The sequence below is a fragment of the Rana temporaria genome, chromosome 1, assembly GCF_905171775.1.
Source record: "Rana temporaria chromosome 1, aRanTem1.1, whole genome shotgun sequence".
In the NCBI taxonomy this organism is placed as follows: Eukaryota; Metazoa; Chordata; class Amphibia; order Anura; family Ranidae; genus Rana; species Rana temporaria.
Window position 1 is genome coordinate 239,106,062 of NC_053489.1, and position 20,898 is coordinate 239,126,959.

Genomic DNA, 20,898 nt, shown 5'->3' on the forward strand with positions numbered 1-20,898 from the left:
GTTTTGAAGGCCTTTTTTTTGTGTGTGAAACAATTAGGAGTGGTAGCTGATCTTAGTATAGGTGTATAATAGCAGACCAGAGGAATTACCTGTATGCCATATGAATCATGTATAATTATTTCTGGTAGCAATACTACTACTAAATGTTTCAATTCTAATTTTGCAAATGTGGTAAATACAAGATAATAAACAAATATATTTTTTGGGGAATTTACTTTAATAGATCACATTATTTTCTGATATTTACCTCATAATTACTGCATTTTCTGCATTTAATTGTAGTGAATGGACATTTTAATTATCACATGCAATACTGCCTATAAAACACAAATGTTGCATGCGATAAACGCTAGTGAACTTAACTCCAGGAAGTGTTTTTGCAGGATTACCAGGTGAAAAAAAAATATATATAATTTTTTTTTGTTTTTGGATTTCATTTAAAAATGACAGAAAATCTACAGGCCTCCAGCAGATGGCACTACAGGTTCTGTTTCTTTTCTTTCTTTTTGTAAAAGACAATCCATTTTCCTATAGCTACAAAACAAATGCTATTTTGACAGCCATTTGTTTTTCAGAAAACTGCTATTTACATTTCATTTCATAAAATGATTTAAAATGTGTTAAAGCCTTTGAGCCATGGCTGGTAAAATGAAATGACTGTTTGGACAAACTATTAGGAGCAAAATCATTTTCAACATAGTGACAGCTGTGCGCTCCATCCAGAACAATTAAGCCCTGTTGCTCCTAAATTAAAAAAGAAAAGAAAAATGTGGTTCAGTTGCCTTATGGTGCATCTCTCTAACCAGTATTTTAAGATGTGTTGTTGTTTTTGTTTTTTTACTTTAATGCATCACCTGCATTAAGCAGGTAAAATCTTTTTTTTTTTATTTTTTTTTTTTACATTTTAGAATAGGGTGCCTGGAGATTGTCTGTCTATAATTTTGCTTTCAACTACATACTCCCATTATCTGCATGGACATTTTTTTTTTTTTTTTTTTGTAAATGTAAACTGACCTTTTAACATATAAAAATATGTGTATGTCATATTTTATCATATATATATATATATATATATATATATATATATATATATATATATATATATATATATATATATATATACTGTGTATTTAAATCTAGATTTTTCTAAATCAACAGTCCTCTAATTTCCTGGTTATTACTTTTATTATTGTGCTGCTCTGAATAATGTCAATGCTGCATTTTCAGCAATTGCATAATAAGGAATGGGTGATGCAGAAAGAGGCATGGTGAACTTTGAGTTCTGCACGAGTAACATTTACACACAGTCAGTTGGCAGTAGACATGGCTGGTGTCTGTGGATTTATTTCGGCCTTCTTTAAATCCTTATATATGGCATCAAGGTCCGCAAAGCAGATCTTAATCTAAATGTACAAGAAAATAATGTTAGTATTAATTACACAATTAGCACAAGTGGTATATAGCAACAAGTGGTGCTGTAAGGCTACCTTCAAACAATGAATATCTGTGGCCAGCAAGACTTGGTAGACACACTGCTTGGACCGCAGATATGTGCTCTGTACAAATCAATGGCGGGTGCCGCAGCTATTCACAACTATTCAAGCAGTTAAATGCAAATGGAGCTTTTACGACTGACCCTGAACACAGCCAATGTGCGTCCAGGGCTGACGTTTCTGCGGCCACACACAAACTGGCTACAGGTAATAGGCCAGTTTGTATACCACAGAGTGTTTCTGCGTCCAGGAATGGTGTTTATCCACCTCTGAACGCAGTAAAATATCTGCAGACAGCTGTATGAATGTAGCCCCAGCTAGATCTATGGTAATACTGGACATTATGGACAAATAACTTGTAAGTACTAATGGCGTTAGACCATGTTCACTTTGAAAACTTAGTGAATGAGGTGAAGCTATGCTGATTTAAAACATCCAATCATGTGCAAGCAAAGTGAACATGTTCTGCTTCTAGTAAAACAACCCCATAACAACTGTATTATGTCAGTGTGGAAAGGACTGATAATGTCCGATATACAGCATTTTTTGTAAGGCACACAGAATGATAAACTCTCATGTGACCCTAGCATTTAGCTTAATTTGAGCCTAGCTGTTAAATCTAAAACCTGACTGTCAAATGCTAAAGCAAACATCATGGCTGCTTTTTAGAAGTTTTATACAGCTAGAGGTTAAAACTGAGCACATTTCACACTAGCAAACGCATAATAAAAATCTATCATTTGTTAAAAACCCCAATGGGTGGGGCATTCACTTACAAGCTTGCCATAGAGAAATTGTGTATTATTTGTATATTTAAAAAGGGTTATGTGAAAACATTTTCCAGGGAGGTATGTGATGAGTGTGTACTTGATATGGAAATTAAGTAATTAAAGCAGTGGTTGCTTGTTCCATCTATGTTGGTGAGTCCAGTCTCAGAGTTGCCATTCCTTTAGTATCCGCTAGGTTTCCAGACCAGACCTTAGTTTATTCTTGGATGTGCAGCCAGGAAATGTCTGACCACATATGCCTCTCTGGTACAGAACTACCCTTGCCCCAGGCCTAGGGGTCAGCACCAAATCTGACAACTGCATCGATAGTACAGTGCCTTGAACAAGTATTCATAAGCCTTGGAATTTTCCACATTTTGTCATGTTGCAACCAAAAACTTAAATGGATTTTATGTGATATACCAACACAAAGTGGCACATAATTGTGAAGTGAAAGGAAAATGATAAATGGTTTTAATTTGTTTTTTTTACAAATAAAATATCTGTTTGGTGTGTGGTGTGGATCAGACCCTTTACTCTGATACCCCTTACTAAAATCTAGTGGAACCCACCTGTGTGTAATTTAAACTCAGTATAAATACAGCTGTTCTGTGAAGCCCTCAGAGGTTTGTTAGAGAACCTTGGTGAACAAACAGCATCATGAAGGCCAATGAACAAACTAGACAGCTCAGGGATAAAGTTGAGGAGAAGTTTAAAGCAGGGTTAGGTTATAAAAAATAAAAAAATATGCTAAGCTTTGACCATCTCACAGAGCACTGTTCAATCCATCATCTGAAATTGGAAAGAGTATGGCACAACTGCAAACCTACCGAGACATGGCCATCCACCTAAACTGGAAGGCCTGGCAAGAAGAGCATTATTCAGAGAAGCAGCCAAGAGGCCCATGGTAACTCTTGAGGAGCTGCACAAATCCACAGCTATGGGGGGAGAATTTGTCCACAGGACAACTATTAGCCGTGCACTCCATAAATCTGGCCTTTATGGAAAAGTGGCAAGAAGAAAACAATTGTTGAACATAAGAAGTCCGGTTTGCAGTTTGTGAGAAGCCATGTGGGGATCACAGCAAACGTGTGGAAGAAGGTGCTCTGGTCAGTTTGATTGAACTTTTTGGCCTAAAATCAAAATGCCATGTGCGGTGGAAAACTAACCCACATTACCCTGAAACATGGTGGTGGCAGCATCATGTTGTGGAAAATACAGGGCAATCTTAAAAGAAAACCTGTTAAAGTCTGCAAAATACTTGATACTGGGGGGGAGGTTCCCCTTCCAGCAGGACAACGACCCTAAACATACAGCCAAAGCTACAATGGAATGGTTTAGATCAAAACATATTCATGTGTTAGAATGGCCCGGTCAAGGTCCAGACCTAAATCGAATTAAGAATCTGTGGCAAGACTTGAAAATTGCTGTTCACAGACACTCTACATCCAATCTGACAGAGCTTGAGCTATTTTGCCAAGAACAATGGGCAAACATTTCACTCTCTAGCTGTGTAAAGCTGGTAGAGACCTACCCAAAAAGACTTGCACCTGTAATTGCAGCGAAAGGTCGGTCTACAAAGTATTGATTCAGGGGGGCTCAATACAAATGCACGCCACACTTTTCAGATATTTATTTGTAAAAAAAATTGAAAACCATTTATAATTTTCCTTCTACTTCACAATTATGTGCCACTTTGTGTTGGTCTATCACAATAAAAATCCCAATAAAATACATTTATGTTTTCGGTAACATCAAATGTTGAAAATTTCTAGGGGTATAAATACTTTTTCAAAGCACTGTACTGTAAGGCATTATAAACGCCACTTTAACAGATTTGAAATGATTGCATTATTGTCCATGGAACATTGCACAGTAAAGATCAGTAATACAGCAATGAGTATAGAACTGTAAAGCTTCATTCAGATGGGCATAAAGACCAATCCTGCATGTGCAGGCCCCCTTTGTTGATGCATCTGGAGCATATGCAGATGCAAAAATAAAGGGAGCGTGCACACAAGGTGGGCCCCCACACCCATCTGAATGAAGCCTAGCTTACAATAATAACCTTCCAATAAAATACATTTAAGTTTTTGGTTGTAACATGACAAAATGTGGAAAATTTCAATAGGTATAAATACTTTTTCAAGGCACTATATTTGGCCCAACAGCTTGGGTGGAAACATATGTATATACAGTATGTATTTGGGGGGGGGGGGTATTTTGGCTCATAGCAAAGGGATGTACTTTAAAGATTACATTTTGGCCTGGAGACACTCGTAATAGTGGTTCGGCTTAAAGGGGTTGTAAAGGTTAGTTTTTTTATTTTCTAAATAGGTTCCTTTAACCAGTTAATCACCGCCTCATAGACAAAATACGTCTACAAGGCAGTTCCTTAACTCTGGGAGGACGTCCTCCCAGAATCGCGCTCCCGCACGCCCCCTGGGGCGCGCACAAGGGAATGTCCGTGACCGCCGGGTCCAGAGGATATTGGCACCATAGCTTTTGGACGCTATAATTTTCACAAAGACCAAATAATATTCACCAATTTGTACTTATTTTTACCAAAGATATGTAGCAGTATAAATTTTGGCCAAAATTTATGAAGAAAAATTACAAATTTGCTAAATTTTATAACAGAAACAAATAAAAATTCATTTTTTTTTTTACAGAATTTTCAGTCTTTTTTCTCTTATAGCGCAAAAAAATTAAAACCCAACGGTGATTAAATACCACCAAAAGAAAGCTCCATTCGTGGGGAAAAAAAGGACAAAAATTTCATTTGGGTACAGTGCTGTATGACTGAGTTATTGTCATTCAAAATGTGAGCACCGAAAGCTGAAAATTGGTCTGGTTATTAACCACTTGGGATCCGCCTGCCGTCAATTGACGGCTACAGCGCGGATCCCAAAAGCCAACACGCCGTCAATTGACGTCCGCCCCTTTGGGCGGTCCCCGCGCGCGCTCCAGAGCGCGCAGCGGGGAAAATCTGTGTTGGCCGTGTCCCTTGGACACAGCCAATTACAGATCGCCGCGAATGGCCAATCAGAGCGGCCGTTTGCGATCTGTGCGGCCAATGAGAGATGATCTCGTATGTAAACATATGAGATCATCTCTCATTGCCGTTTTACACAGAGACAGCGGTGCTATCAGGGAGAGAGGAGACCGATCTGTGTCTCTTGTACATAGGGACATAGATCGGTCACCTCCCCCAGTCACCCCCCCTCCACCTACAGTTAGAACACTTCATAGGAAACATATTTAACCCCTTCCTCACCCCCTAGTGTTAACCCCTTCAATGCCAGTCACATTTATACTGTAATTAGTGCATATTTATAGCACTGATCGCAGTATAAATGTGAATGGCGCCAAAAATGTGTCCGATGTGTCCGCCATAACGTCGCAGTCCCAATAAAAATCGCAGATCGCCGCCATTTCTAGTAAAAAAAAATAAATAAAAAAAAAATAATTCTGTCCCTTATTTTGTAAGCGCTATAACTTTTGCGCAAACCAGTCGCTTATTGCGATTTTTTTTTTTTTTTTTACCAAAAATATGTAGAAGAATACGTATCGGCCTAAACTGAGAAAAAAAATGTGTTTTTTTTTTTTTTAAATTGGGATATTTATTATAGCAAGAAGTAAAAAATATTGTATTTTTTTCAAAATTGTCTCACTTTTTTGTTTATAGCGCAAAAAATAAAAACCGCACAGGCGATCAAATACCACCAAAATAAAGCTCTACTTGTGGGGAAAAAAGGACGTAAATTTTGTTTGGGAGCCACGTCGCACGACCGCGCAATTGTTAGTTAAAACGACGCAGTGCCGAAAGCTGAAATTTCACCTGGGCAGGAGGGGGGTTTATGTGCCCAGTAAGCAAGTGGTTAAGGGGGTTTAAAGTGGAGGTTCACCCGATTTTACAACTTAGCCTTAAACACACGGGCTGACTGGATGTTACAACAGTTCGCTGTCCAAAATCATTAAAAATGCTTCCATACCTTATTTCTGACATCTTCACCAGGCACTTCCTGGTTTCAATCCCGCGGGAGTGTGCGTGTCGCTTCGGCTGCGATCGCCGCAATGATTCCTGGGAGCACAGCGTGATGCTGCCCAGGAGATCATTCTCTATAACCCAGCACACGTAGTCTCGCGTGATTTCTGCACATCACATGACTCTTCCAGCCGGTCATGTGACGAGGGCGGATACAATTCCGCCATTTCAAGTCACTGTATCCCGGAAGGAAATCCAGGAGGGCTTCAGAGTGCCCACAATTAAGATGGAAACGTCCATCTATCATTTTTATAAAATATCCTTTCCTGGACAAAGATGACGATCCTGGCGGCTAGAAGAATGGCTCACGAGGGTAGCAGATTGAGTAACGCAAGAGCGATCAAAAAAAAAAAAAAAAAACGACATTCCCGCAGAACCCCCGCTTTAAGTGCCCAGTGGTCAAGTGGTTAAGCTAATGCATTGTTGGTTCACTTACCTTTCCCTTCTAAATGTTTTTTTTCTTTGTCTGAATTTCTCACTTCCTGTTAATCCTCAGTAAGCTTGTTCCCATCATCCAAGTGGTGGATAGTCAGCCAGAACAGCTTACTGAAGAGGAATAGGAAGTGAGAAATTCAGACAAAGAATACATAGAAAAAAAACATTTAGAAGGGAAATGGAAGGAAAAGGTAAGTGAACCAACAATGCACTAGCTTAAAGGAACCTATTTAGAAAATAAAAAACAAACCTTTACAACCACTTTAATACTATTTAGTTATGTGATTGTTCAGACCGATCAAGAAATGTGTTAGTTAGAGTTTCACCTTTTCAAGCTGCCCTTCAGTGTCTTCTATGGCTTCATCCGACTTGATATGCATTTGCTTAGTGATGATTTGGAAGAGATTCAGGGTTGACATTCTGATTCGACCCAATCGTAATGTATTTTCAGCTGCGGTATTTTGAATTTGTGCCCATCGGGACTCCTGCAGAATGTTTCAGAAAGCATTAATTGTCCCATTATTTCAAAACATTGTGGGGGCAATATGAAATAAATTACATCCAGCTGATACTGGTACATGTTGAGTGAGCGTCACCTGGCAGTGTTAGCGTAAAAGGAAAAACAAAACACACATACTCGCCTCAATTCTGCAGCATCGCTGTGATGCTGCAGCTGTCCTACGTCGGCTCTAAGACTGGGAACAATCTGCTGAGAAGCAAAAGCTCCTGTCAGAGCCTGGAGCTGCTCTGCAATGTCAGCTGATAGCAGGCAATAGACCACTATTAGCTAACTCTGGGGAGCAAAAGTAAGTGCACTCCTGTGACCCACAAGAGAATTATGGCCAAAAAAGCTTTGGTAATCTTATTTTAAAAGGTCAGTCCACCCAGTGTATATGTCTTTCTCATACATTGAGAGACAAAGGAGTTTTGAAAGTTTGAGTTACTACTAGCATGCCTCAGTTTTTTTGCTTGTATCCTAGAAGGATTGAGATATTTACTTCAGCTCTACTTCTACTGGCAATACTGCTTAGGTGAACCTTCCAGGTTCAAAGCATTGCCATGTGTCTGCCCCATTTCTGAAGACTCACTCTTGTGTGCAGGTCATTCAGGCTGGATACTGAGAGCTCCCTCCTTTGTTTTAGTCACTAGGCGAAAAACTTTATTCCCTGTTTCCTCACGGCTTGCTGCGAAAGGTGTTAATACTGTGACACTGCTGATGTCATTCCACTGGTTGCAGTTCCATGCACGTTCACTCTGTGCTTTTTCCAAGCAGCTTGCTATGGGGGCACCCGAGCCACAGCTCCCTGTGTCCATTCAGACAGAGCCGCAGCCCGGGCCAGCCCCCATTCTCTCCCCATTGGCTGACTGACTTTGACAGCAAATGGCACCCTGCTGCTGTCTCAGCCAATGAGGAGGAGAGTCCCGGGCAACCGAGACACTCCTACAAAAATCACTGGATCTAGATGGGACTCAGCTAAGTATTAGGGGGGCTGCTGCACACAGGAGGCATTTTATCTTAATGCAAAGAATGCATTAAGATAAAAAAACTTCTGCCTTCATAACCACTTTAATGAATAGAAGAAAAATAAGGATTTTTGTACTCCATCATAAAATTATTTTCTTGGGGTCCTTTGAGGGACAGGATATCTGAAACCTTTGGGTTATACTACCCCTTAGAGGAGGATTGGATACCGGCAAACAAAAAAACAAAAAAAAAAAAACTGTAAACCAGCCTTGAGTAAAACTCCTACTACTGCATGCCTCAGTTTGGTAGAAAAGCAGAACCAAGCGTGGCAGGACAAGTGTCCTTTAGTGAACTCCAAAAAATTGGATTTTTGTACTCACCGTAAAATCCTTTTCTCTGTCATCCATGGATGGACACAGCCTTCACAAGTCTTGACTAGGCAGAAACATGTTAGATATTTAAATACATGTTACTTTAACAGAGTTGAACAGCCCCGCCCAGAGGGACGTTCCCTCCAGACATAACCCTCCTCCCTGCAGCATCAGTTCGTAACAAGCAGTACAAACCTAAAAAGGAGGGGTGGGTGCTGTGTCCATCCATGGACGACAGAGAAAAGGATTTTACGGTGAGTACAAAAAATCCTATTTTCTTTTTTCGTCCATGGACGGACACAGCCTTCACAAGTCTTGACATATGGGACGTCCCCAAGTAGTGTCAAAAAATGAGGGGTGGAAACAGTATTAGTAAAAAACAATTTAACTTTACCCCAAAACAAGCAGAGCTCCTCAACGGAGGAGTTGCAACTTTAAACAGCCGCCCACAAAACCTTGCGGCCGAAGGAAGCATCTGAAGATGCACTCACATCAACCTTGTAAAATTTGGAAAAGGTGTGAACGGACAACCAAGTCGCCGCCTTACACACCTGTGAGACAGACGCTTGATGTTGGAAAGCCCAGGAAGCACCAATTGCCCTGGTTGAATGTGCCGTGACCGGAAAGGGGAGCGCCCGCCTCTTAAGAGCATAGGCCTGTATGACGGTCTGCCTGATCCACCGAGAAATGGTGGCCGACGAGACCAGATACCGACACAAAAAGTGAGTCAGACCTCCGAAATGGAGCCGTAGCGGACAGGTACACTCACAAAGCACATACCACTTCTAAAGTATGCAGCGCAACCTCCTTAGGATGCGCCGGTCGAGGACACAAGGATGGAAGTACAATGTCCTCGTTAAGGTGAAAAGCCAAAACCACCCTCGGAAGAAAGGAAGGTTGCGGCCACCTTATCCTTATGGAGAACCAAGTATGGCGACTTGCAAAAACAAGACCGCCAATTCAGAAACACGTCTGACAGACGTAATGGCCGATAAAAAGGCCACCTTCTGAGATAGTGTCAAGAGAGAAATCTCTCTGTTTGTTTTCAAAGGGAGGTTCCTGAAGAACCGAGAGCACCATATTCAGATCCCATGGAGGAAGAGGTGGTTTAAGAGGGGGGAAGTATATGACGCACCCCCTGCACAAAGGTATCCACCAGAGAATGGGCTGCCAAAGGCCGCTGAAAGAACCCAGCCAAAGCTGAAATCTGTCCCTTAATGGTGCTTAAGGCAAGTTTCTGATCTACTCCACGCTGTAAAAAAAACAGCAGGACCCTGGAAAACGAATACGTCCGTCGCCGACGCCACCCCATCTCCTCGCACAAAGAGATGTAGGCCTTCCAGGTGCGATGGTAGATCTTCCTGGAAGAAGACTTCCTTGCCCTCAGCATGGTTGAGATGACCGAGTCAGAAAGACCTCGGCCCCTTCGTATCTGGCTTTCAATAGCCTTGCCGTTAAAGCCAGCGACTGTAAAGCAGGATGAAGTATGGGATCCTGAGACAGAAGGTCCTCCCACATTGGCAGCCGCCAGGGTGCATCCGCCACAAGGCGCACAAGATCGGCGTACCAAGGACGACGGGACCAATCTGGAGCGATTAGAATCATCGGGATCCCTTCGGCTTTCACTCTGCGGAGCAGCCGAGGAAGCAACTTCAATGGGGTAAAAAGCATAAATTAGCCGATAATGACCTGACGGGGCCACTAACGCGCCTGACGCGTCTGCCCAGGGATCTCTGGACCTGGCCACGAACCTCGACAATTTGCGGTTGAGGAGAGTGCCCCACCTCCTGCAAAGGAGTTAAAACACCTCCGGATGCAATGACCATTCCCCCTGGTCCAACATCTGGCGGCGACTCAGGTAGTCCGCCTGCCAGTTTTCTACGCCCGGAATGTAGATGACCGACAGAGACCCGGCATGCTTCTTTCCGCCCAATGCAGGATGTGAGTGACCTCAGACGCTGCAGCCGAGCTCCGTGTTCCCCCCTGATGGTTGACATAAGCCACCGCCGTGGCATTGTCCGACTGAATCCTGATTGGGCAACCTTGCAACCTCCTCGACCACGAGGAGAGGCATAGCCTCATCGCCCGAAGTTCCAGGACATTGATCGGCAGACGGGATTCCTGTAAAGTCCAGCGACCCTGTGCCAACTGGACCCCCCAGACGCCCCCTCAACCTGTGAGGCTGGCGTCTGTCGTAATCACGTCCACTGGAAGGGAAGGAACGACTTCCCGGACCGAAGAGCCGTGGATCTCAGCCACCAATTCAGAAAGACTCTGACTAGGTGGCTTACCTGAATCTGGCGATCCAGAGACAATGGACAGGATCTCCTTCTGCAATACTCAAGTGTGGAACTGGGCATACGGTACTGCCTCGAAGGGGGCTACCATTAGACCTAGGACTTGCATGCAAAAACAGAGAGACAACCATTTGTGGGATGCCAACAGCTTCACCGCAGAATGAAGAGTCTGCAATTTTTCTAGGGGAAGAAAGACTCTTGACACAGCGGAGTCCAGAATCAACCCCAGGTATTCCAAGCGCTGAGTCGGTACCAGGGCCGATGTTTAACACCCACCTGAGTTCTCGAGGGGGTCTGGCTTGCAATAGTCTCATCCACCTCTAATTTCGAGCCAAAAGCTGCTCTCAGAAGAAGATCGTCTAAGTAGCCCACGACGGCAATGCCTCGCAGTCTCAGCAAAGCTAGAATCGGTGCAAGCACCTTGGTGAAAACTCTTGGTGCTGACGCTAGGCCAAAGGGAAGAGCCACAAACTGATAGTGGTCTTCTCCTATTGCAGAGCGCAGAAACCTCTGGTGTCTTGCGCAAATTGGGACATGCAAGTATGCGTCCTTGATGTCCAAGGACGCCAGAAAGTCCCCCGGATGGAGCGCAGCCACCACCGAGCGAATGGATTCCATGCGGAACTTCCGTACTCTCACAAAGGCATTTAGGGCTTTGAGGTCCAAGATTGGACTGACCCCATCCTTTTTTGGGACCACAAACAGATTCAAATAAAATCCCTGAAACCTCTCGTCCTGTGGAACAGGTAACATTACCCCGCAACTCGGTAAGTCTTACACTGCCCCCAATAGGGCAGACCGACGAGCCGGAAGGAGAGGGAGATTTGAGGGAAAGAATCTGTTCGGCGGACAGGAAAGAAACTCTACCTTGTACCCCGAAGAGACCACCTCGCAGACCCACTGGTTGAAGAGCAGGGAGGTCCACCAAGCTGTGAACCTTCAAAGCCGTCCCCCCACCCATGAGTCGGCCGGGGGCAAGACTTCATGCTGTGGTGGGTTTAGATGTCGGGTTGTTCGCCTTACGCACCCAGGGACATTTCTGTCCCCCAGCTGAGCCTTCGTCAGCCTGGGAGGGTCTACCCGCGGGCCCTGCCTGACGAAAATACTGCTTCTGTGTGGGAAAAGAAGGGCCCGGCTTACGGTGCGGGTCCTTCCCCTTGGTGGACTGAGGGAGGAGAGTGCTCTTACCTCCAGTGACATCCTTAATAATGTCGTCCAGCGAGGTACCAAAAAGTCTCCCACCTTTGAAGGGTAAATCTGCCAGGGCTTTTTTGGATGCTTGGTCAGCAGACCAGCATTTCGGCCAAATCAGGCGGCGCAACACTACCGCAGAAACGGAGGCTCTGGATATCAAGGAGGCTGCATCTAGGGTAGCATCACAGACATATACAAGGCCCTGGACCAACTGGTCGGCCAGTCAAACATATTCAGGAGGGAGCTGATGCTCCTCCACAGTTTGGTGCAAAACCTTTGCCCATTCAGTTTCTTCAGGGCGCTGGGCCCAAAGGGAGCCACCTCCTTCTCCTCTGAGGCTGCATGCTGCAGGGAGGAGGGTTATGACCGGAGGGACCGCCCCCTGGGCAGGGCTGTTCAACTCTGTTAAAGTAACATGTATTTAAATATCTAACATGTTCTGCCTTGTTCTCTCCTATGAACAGGAACATAACCCATATGTCAAGATTTGTGAAGGCTGTGTCCGTCCATGGACGATAAGAGAAAAGGGTATTTTAAAGGTGGGTACGATAATCCTATTTATTTCACTTGTGTACATGTCCGTTTGCTAAATCACCTATCAGATTTTTATATTTCTTGATTAAGTCAACATTAAAATTAAATGATTTATATATTTTTTACCCTTTAGCTTTGAGTTCCATGTAACAGTCATTCCTATCCATACACCATGAGTCTGTTAGATAAACTCTACTAAATATTTCACTGGATTTTGTTAACATTTTGTGATGATTCTACCAGTGCAAAGCTAGGCACAATCATACCCATTCCAGCACTACAGCTCTTGCTTTCTCCAGCTCTTCTTGTAGATCAGCCAGTTGGTTATTGAGCTCCAGGATCTGGCTGCGGGCTTCCTCCTGGTAATGCAGCAGTCGTCCCTTTTCTTTTTCAGCATTCTCCTGGTTTTCAAGCTCCCGTTTTAGCAACTTGTCTTGTGTGGCCATTAAGGTGTTGAATCGGTCTATCATCTCCTGTACCTCTTGGAACTAGAGCGAGAAATACAACAAGGAATAGTGCTCGAAACACATGAAATTTCCCATATTCCTATTTGTGAACACAAAAATCAAATGACACTATTTGTAAATTTAAAGTGACCATCAAACTATATAATCATACATATAGAGCTCCTGTTCATGAGCATGTATAATATTGGTATGGTTACAGCTTGGTATGACCTCTTAATAGGAATATTCATGTTAATCTGCTTGGTAATGTTGTTTATCCAGGGTACACAATGGCTGCTTTTGGAGTTACAACATCACAATGCTTACCAGAAATATCCAACTGATAAGTGACATTTCATAAATTTGTATGCTGCAGAACCAGCAACACTGTAACCATGAGCCTTTTTTTATCCACACATTAGGGGACAGAGAAGGATGTCCTGTTATTACATGCATGTAGAGAAAGGCCAGATCTGTCACTATACGGCCAGGTGTAACAGAGTTTTATAAGAAATATAAATAGACAAATGAAAAAAAGATATTGCATGTCTCTGCTTAGGCAGTTGGTTTACCATAAACAGAACATCAGGATGCAAATATAACCTCCGTACCTCATCAGTCCTCTCCAGTACTCTCTGCAGGTAGTTTTGGTATATACTGGTCTTCTCTTGTCTATATAGCAGTCTCTCCTTACATGCCAACAGCTGCTTGTTTTCAGCCTGTGAGCGTATGGCTTCCCTTTCTTTCTGAGTTGCCAGCTGTCGCTCCTCACCTGCTTTTCGCAGTGCGCGTTTACGCTTTGAGTCATTTTCCTGCAGAAAATCAAAGCGCAAGGTATAAAAAGGTGATCTGTGCTATTAATAGTAATATAACAAGTCTTTTCATGAACAATGTAAGTGGCACACATCACTCAAGATCCAATAACTCTCTCTAGCATTTTTTAGGTACAGTAATTGATCCTTACAACACCGATAACTTGATGAAAATATTCTGGTCCTTCATTTCATTACTGACGGTTTTAAAATTGTGATTTCTCATTACTTGAAGAAGTAAACCCTGGTGGGTTTTACTTCTATTTTCCCCTGCAAAGTAAAAGCATAATGGGCTAGTATGCATCCCAAACTAGCCCATTATGTGCCACTTACCTACAATCAAAGCCCACACTGTATCCGCTGGTGGCAGCATCCATCTTCGCCCCTCTTCCTCCTGGGGCCGTGGACTTTGGCTCTGTGACTGGGCGAGTCGCGTGCTGTCACTCCCGTACATGCGTGCGTGCACACGGGAGCCGTCAGTCACAGCACTTGCTAGTGAAGACACGTCATAGAAGGCCATTTTTTCACAGCGCACTGCAAGATAAATATCTCCTAAATGGCACCATATAAGTTGGCTGCTCACCTCAAAGCCATGACCCCTGCATTACCAGAAAGATCAAAGCAAGCTGTGTTCCCCTCAGAGATGCTGGTTCTGACAAATGCTTGGCAAATCCTCCCTCATTTTTGCGCAAAATGGGATACAGAGGTCCTCACCCAGCAACACCAAAATGTATATGGGAAGGAAAGGGAAGCACACAAGATCTAATGCTCTCCATTTAAGAGTTTTAATATATAAAAGATAAATATTGCACTTAGAGTGAATCAGTGTTAGCTTAAATGCACGTGGCAAACATATATGCTGGAATTTGGCTCAATAGAAAGAAGCCTGCGGGAAGACATCGCCCCTAAGGCTCTGTCCTGCTATACTCGTTATGTCCAAAGCAGGGACTTCTTCAGGAGGAGTCTCCTACTGAAGAAGTCCCCGATTTGGACTTAATGCGTATAGTTTATGGTATAGTATATGGTAGATTTTGGTTGCGCTACACTGCCTTTTGATAATTTGGTGTATATACACATACGTAATTTTTTTTTTTTTTGTGCAATGTGAAGCCTCTCCAGATCTGCTTCTACACATAGTGACATGGAATGTATTTGCTTATTTTTAAACCAAGTGATAAGCATAAATTGTTGGTAACACATTCAAGTTTAATATGCATGTTAAAAAAATAAATAAATAAATAATGGGACATTATATTTGGAGGTTTATCTGGACAGCAAAAATTACTCCGTGCGCCCCATTAACAACAACATAAATCAAAATGCATTAATCAATTATTTAAATGAATGTTCTAAATTTTGATTTTTCTTAGAGGTTCAGGTATACAAAATACACCCTAAAACTTAAATACCAATGTTGCATCTCCCTGCACTATGTGAACTTAAAATGTATAAATAAATAAATTAGGTTAAATTAGAACTGTTGCACCCTTCCACCTATCTGGGCATCAGATATGACAAAAAAGAAAAAAGTGCACTGTCCCTTTAAATCCAACAATAATAAAAAATACCAAAGATAAATACACTTAACCGTTCATAAATACATAAAACCCCAAAAACGTAATCAAGTATCTCACTGGTTAGCAGAATGACCCTACATGTGGTATTCGCTGTCAGTAAAAAACCTAGACGGCTTAAAAGTGCTGAAGTACAATGAGTGTTTTTCTTACTGCTTTATGACATGATCACTGGCCAGTCATAAAGCTCAGTAATTGAGAGCGACAGAGGTGTAGGAAAAAGTCTAACGCTGTTTATAAACCAGGGCAGAACACTTTATTTTACTATAGAGTCATGTTCAGATTTTTGCAAAGACCACACACTGGCTTGAAAAAGTATTCATACCCATTGAAATTTTGTCACGTTACAACCAAAAACTTAAATATATTTTATGTGATAGACCAACACAAAGTGGCACATAATTGTGAAGTGGAAGGAAAATGATAAATGTTTTTTAAAAATGAGGTACAAATAAATATCTGAAAAGTGTGGCGTGCATTTGTATTTAGCCCCGATACCCCTAAATAAAATATAGTGGAACCAATTGCCTTCAGAAGTCACCTAATAAGTAAATAGAGTCCACCTGTGTGTCATTTAATCTCAGTATAAATACAGCTGTCCTGTGAGGCCCTTAGAGGTTTGTTCGAGAACCTTAGTGAATAAACAGCATAATGAAAGCCAAGGAACACACCAGACAGGTCAGGGATAAAGTTGTGGAGACATTTAAAGCAGGGTTAGGTTATAAAAAAAAAAAACTTTGAACATCTAACGCAGCACTGTTCAGTCCATCATCTGAAAATGGAAAGAGTATGGCACAACTGCAAACCTACCAAGACATAGCCTTCCACTTAAACTGACAAGCCAGCCTAGCGGTACAAGACATTCGAAGATACTATCAGGCCACACATCTGGGCAGGGTATTAGACTGGAGACAGAACGTACCACACAAATTATGGAAGCAGATAGAACAATCCCAGACTATAATCCCTCTAAAAAGTGCGTTATGGTGCTACAACTCGTTACCCCAGAGACCGAAATCTCACCCCTTGATAGGAACTACACTGAGACTAGGCACTCATATAGCCATACAAATGCTTTTGACGGAGACCTCCCCCCTATACCCGATCCTAGGACACCCTAACTTCTCGTTAGGCCTGCAACACACTGAATATGCAAGCTTGAGAGAGCTAGGATGGGATCAGGCCTCCAAATTTGTGACATCGGGTCGCTGGATATCACTTGTGGAATTAACCAACAGGTCGGGCACCTTTCGCCTTCCCTTCTGGAAGGCTGCCCAATTACACCATTTCCTGCACTCAATACCTGGCCCGAATGCCTTTTCTCATACACAGATGACTTTTGAGCAGTGGCGGCTGGTGCTCAAATTTTTTGGGGGGGGGCGCAAACGAAAAAAAAAAATTGCAGCCTCACTGTGCCCATCAAATGCAGCCACTGTGCCATCAATTGTCACCACTGTGCCATGCCATTAAACACAGTCACTGTGCCATTAATTGTCACCACTGTGCCATGCCATCAAATGCAGCCACTGTGCCATCAATTGTCACCACTGTGCCATGCCATCAAATGCAGCCACTGTGCCATCAATTGTCACCACTGTGCCATGCCATTAAACGCAGTCACTGTGCCATTAATTGTCACCACTGTGCCACGCCATCAAACGCAGCCACTGTGCCATGCCATCAAACGCAGCCACTGTGCCATCAATTGTCACCACTGTGCCATGCCATCAAACGCAGCCACTGTGCCATCAATTCGCACCACTTTGCCATGCCATCAAACGCACCCACTGTGCCATCAATTGTCACCACTGTGCCATGCCATCAAACGCAGCCACTGTGCCAGGCCATCAAACACAGCCACTGTGCCATCAATTGTCACCACTGTGCCCTTTAATTGTCACCACTGTGCCCTTTAATTGTCACTGCTGTGCCCTTTAATTGTCACCGCTGTGCCCTTTAATTGTCACTGCTGTGCCCATTGTCCCCACTGTCCCCACTGTGCCCATTGTCCCCACTGTGCCCATTGATGTCACTGACTGTGCCCTGTAAAGTGCCCCTTTCCCCCCCCAGCCCGGCACTTACCTTTACTGGAGTCAGCCATCCACGTCCCTCGATGTCTTCTACCGCCCTCGATGACTGACAGGCGTCTCAGCCAATCAGGTTACTGGTAGCCAGATACGGCCAACCTGATTGGCTGAGACGCCTGTCAGTCTTATACAAGGAGCGCATCCCTAGTGCGTTCCTTGTATAAGCTTCCGTGACCCGAGGGCTGTACGCGGAAAAGCCTATCAGAGCCGTTGGCTCTGATAGGCACTTCCGTACAGCCAACCAGCTGCCGTTATTCAGATGGCCGGAAATGAGCGCCGACCATCTGAATAGAACAGCGGCAGCGGCGATAATAACATAGATTCGTGCAGCGCATGAATCTATGTTATTAAACTCAGTGGCGGTGAGAGCCAGAGGGGGCGGCGCTCCAGCGCCCTCTATGGACGAACCGCCACTGCTTTTGAGAACCACTGCCCAGAATCTGGGCCATTGTCCCAGACCCTCTCTAAAATGTACTCTTTACTAAATTCGCCCTCTAAACAACCATGTCTGGAAAGATGGGAGACTGATCTCGGTCGTACATTTACAGAAAAGAAAAAAACAACACATCATCACCTTTGCCATCAAATCCTCCATGTGCACCAAAATCCAGGAAACACATTTTAAAATCTTTTCCAGATGGTATCTCACACCCACCAGACTTTCCGACTGCCTCGGACTGCTGCTGGCGATGTGGGGAAGATAAGGGCTCCCTATTACAAATTTTTTGGTCCTGCCCAAAACTAGAGAACTTTTGGGAAGATGTACGCCGTATAACGCAAACGTTTACAGAATACGAAATCCCAGCAGACGCGTCTTTCTTCCTATTGCACCTATCAACAATCTCAGCCAAAACCTACAAAAAAATCACTACTACAACATCTATTAAATGCCGCAAAGGCTTGCATACCCCTTTACTGGAAACAGCAGTGCCCACTGACCACTGGGTGCTGGCTGAGAAAAGTGTAAGAGATAAAATGGAAGACTTGATCCTCACTGCGCAACACAATCAGAAGAAATACACAAGGACCTGGAGTCTTTTGAACATCTTTATTTACTCAGATGAAGGGACAACCCTCCTGGGAACATAGTGCCCAAGAACGGCAATATCTCCCATCGCTCCAGCCCTATATTGGTTGCCCCCTTCCTTCCCTTTCTTCCCTCCTCCTTTTCTTTTTTCTGGCACCGCTATCTTTAAGGAAAATGAGCCGGGGATGACCCTATCGTTTGACATCTTCATATGCAAAATTATATACGTGATTTTTTAATACATACATGGATGATATTGATGTAACATGCTTAATGATCCCAAACACAATGTATTTCATGTATAATAACGTCCTTACTTTTATTGTAGGGATGGGATTTCTCCCCTTGTGCATATTTAATAAAACTTATATTTGAAAAATACAAATAAAAACTGACAGGCCAGGCAAGGAGAGCATTCATCAGAGAAGCAGCCAAGAGGCCCGTGGTAACTCTGGAGGAGCTACACAAATCCACAGCTTAGGCGGGAGAGTCTGTCCACAGAACAACATTAGTTGTGCACTCCACAAATCTGGCCTTTATGGAAGAGTGGCAAGAAGAAATCCATAACAAGTCCCGTTTGCGAGAAGACATGTGAACACACCACCCCACCATGAAACATGGTGGTGGCAGCATCATATTGTGGGGATGCTTTTCTTTAGCAGAGAAAGGAAAGCTGGTCAGAAATGATGGGAGGATGGATGGAGCCAAATACAGGGCAACCTTAGAAGAAAACCTTTTAGAGTCTGCAAAAGACTTGAAACTGGGGGTGGAGGTTCACCTTCCAGCAGGACAACGACCCCAAACATACAGCCAGAGCTACAATGAAATGGTTTAGATCAGGGGTGTCAAACTGGCGGCCCTCCAGCTGTTGCAAGACTACAAATCCCATGAGGCATTGCGAGGCTAACAGTTACAAGCATGACTCTCACAGGCAGAGGCATGATGGGACTTGTAGTTTCGGAACAGCTGGAGGGCCGCCAGTTTGACACCCCTGGTTTAGATTAAAGCATATTCATGTGTTAGAATGGCCCAGTCAAACTCCAGATCTAATTGAGAATCTGTGGCAAGACTTAAAAATTGCTGTTCACAGACGCTCTCCATCCAATCTAACAGAGTTTGAGCAATTTTGAAAAGAAGAATGTGCAAAAATGTCACTCTCTAGCTGATAGAGACAAAGCTTCAAAGCTGATAGAGACATACCCAAAAAGACGTGCAGCTGTAATTGCAGAGAAAGGTGGTTCTACAAAGTATTGACTCAGGGGGGCTGAATACAAATGCACGCCACACTTTTCACATATTTATTTGTAAAAGAATGTTGAAAACCATTTATCATTTTCCTTCCACTTCACAATTATGAGCCACTTTGTGTTGGTCTATTACATAAAATCCCAATAAAACACATTTACGTTTTACGTTTTTTGGAATGTAATGTATAATGATTTTCTTTTCTTTTGTTGTGTGGCTGTATTTATGAAATGGAAAAATGATTTAATGAAGAAACGTGATATTATTGATTGTTGTAAATGTAGACATATGAAAGAATAAAAGAAAAACGTATTAAAAAAAAAAAAGAAAAACATTTACATTTTTGGTTGTAACATGACAAAATGTGGAAAATGTCAAGGGGTATAAATGCCTTTTCAATGCACTGTAGACCCAGGCCTACCAGTACATTTCTAATGTACCGCATTCCGCTGCTCTGTTTTGTACCACAATTATTTACCATGTAAGGATGAATCAGTCTGGAAATTATATTTCACTAATTGAGAAATATACAGTGAATCCGGAAAGTATTCACAGCGCTTCACTTTTTCCACATTTTGTTATGTTACAGCCTTTTTCCAAAATGGATAAAATTAATTATTTTCCTCAAAATTCTACAAACAATATCCCATAATGACAACGTGAAAGAAGTTTATGTGAAATCTTTGCAAATTAAAAAAAAAAAAAACATAAAAATAAAATCACATGTACTTAAGTATTCACAGCCTTTGCTTAATACTGTGTTGAAGCACCTTTGGAACCAATTACAGTCTTTTTAACCACTTAAGGACCGCCTAACGCCGATATACGTCGGCAGAAGGGCACAGACACGTACAGGTACGTCGCCTTTAAGAGCCCAGCCGCGAGGTCGCGCGCGTGTGCACCCAGCGCGCTCTCGCGATCCCGTCCGAAGCTCCGTGACTGCGCCTGCATGACCCGGGACCCGATCGCTGCCGGTGTCCCGCGATCGGTCACAGGAGCGGAAGAACGGGGAGAGGTGAGTGTAAACACACCTTCTCCGTTCTTCTGTGTAGCATTGTCACTGATCGTCTGTTCCCTGATATAGGGAACGATGATCAGTGACG

The 20,898-nt window shown here is 43.1% G+C and overlaps 1 protein-coding gene across 2 annotated transcripts in view; it reads right to left on the minus strand.

Annotated features, from left to right (window-relative positions):
* Window positions 1-1,166: 1,166 nt before the first annotated feature.
* CFAP73 (cilia and flagella associated protein 73) overlaps window positions 1,167-20,898 on the minus strand; it is a 38,265-nt gene continuing 18,533 nt past the window's right edge. For both annotated transcript variants that reach the window (XM_040351926.1, XM_040351925.1), the window contains exons 4-7: window positions 13,662-13,862; window positions 12,871-13,092; window positions 7,070-7,228; window positions 1,167-1,403 (exon numbers count right to left, since the gene is read on the minus strand). In XM_040351926.1, coding sequence (XP_040207860.1) covers window positions 1,308-1,403; window positions 7,070-7,228; window positions 12,871-13,092; window positions 13,662-13,862 — 678 coding nt within the window. In that variant the 3' untranslated portion in view covers window positions 1,167-1,307. The remainder of the gene's footprint in view (window positions 1,404-7,069; window positions 7,229-12,870; window positions 13,093-13,661; window positions 13,863-20,898) is intronic.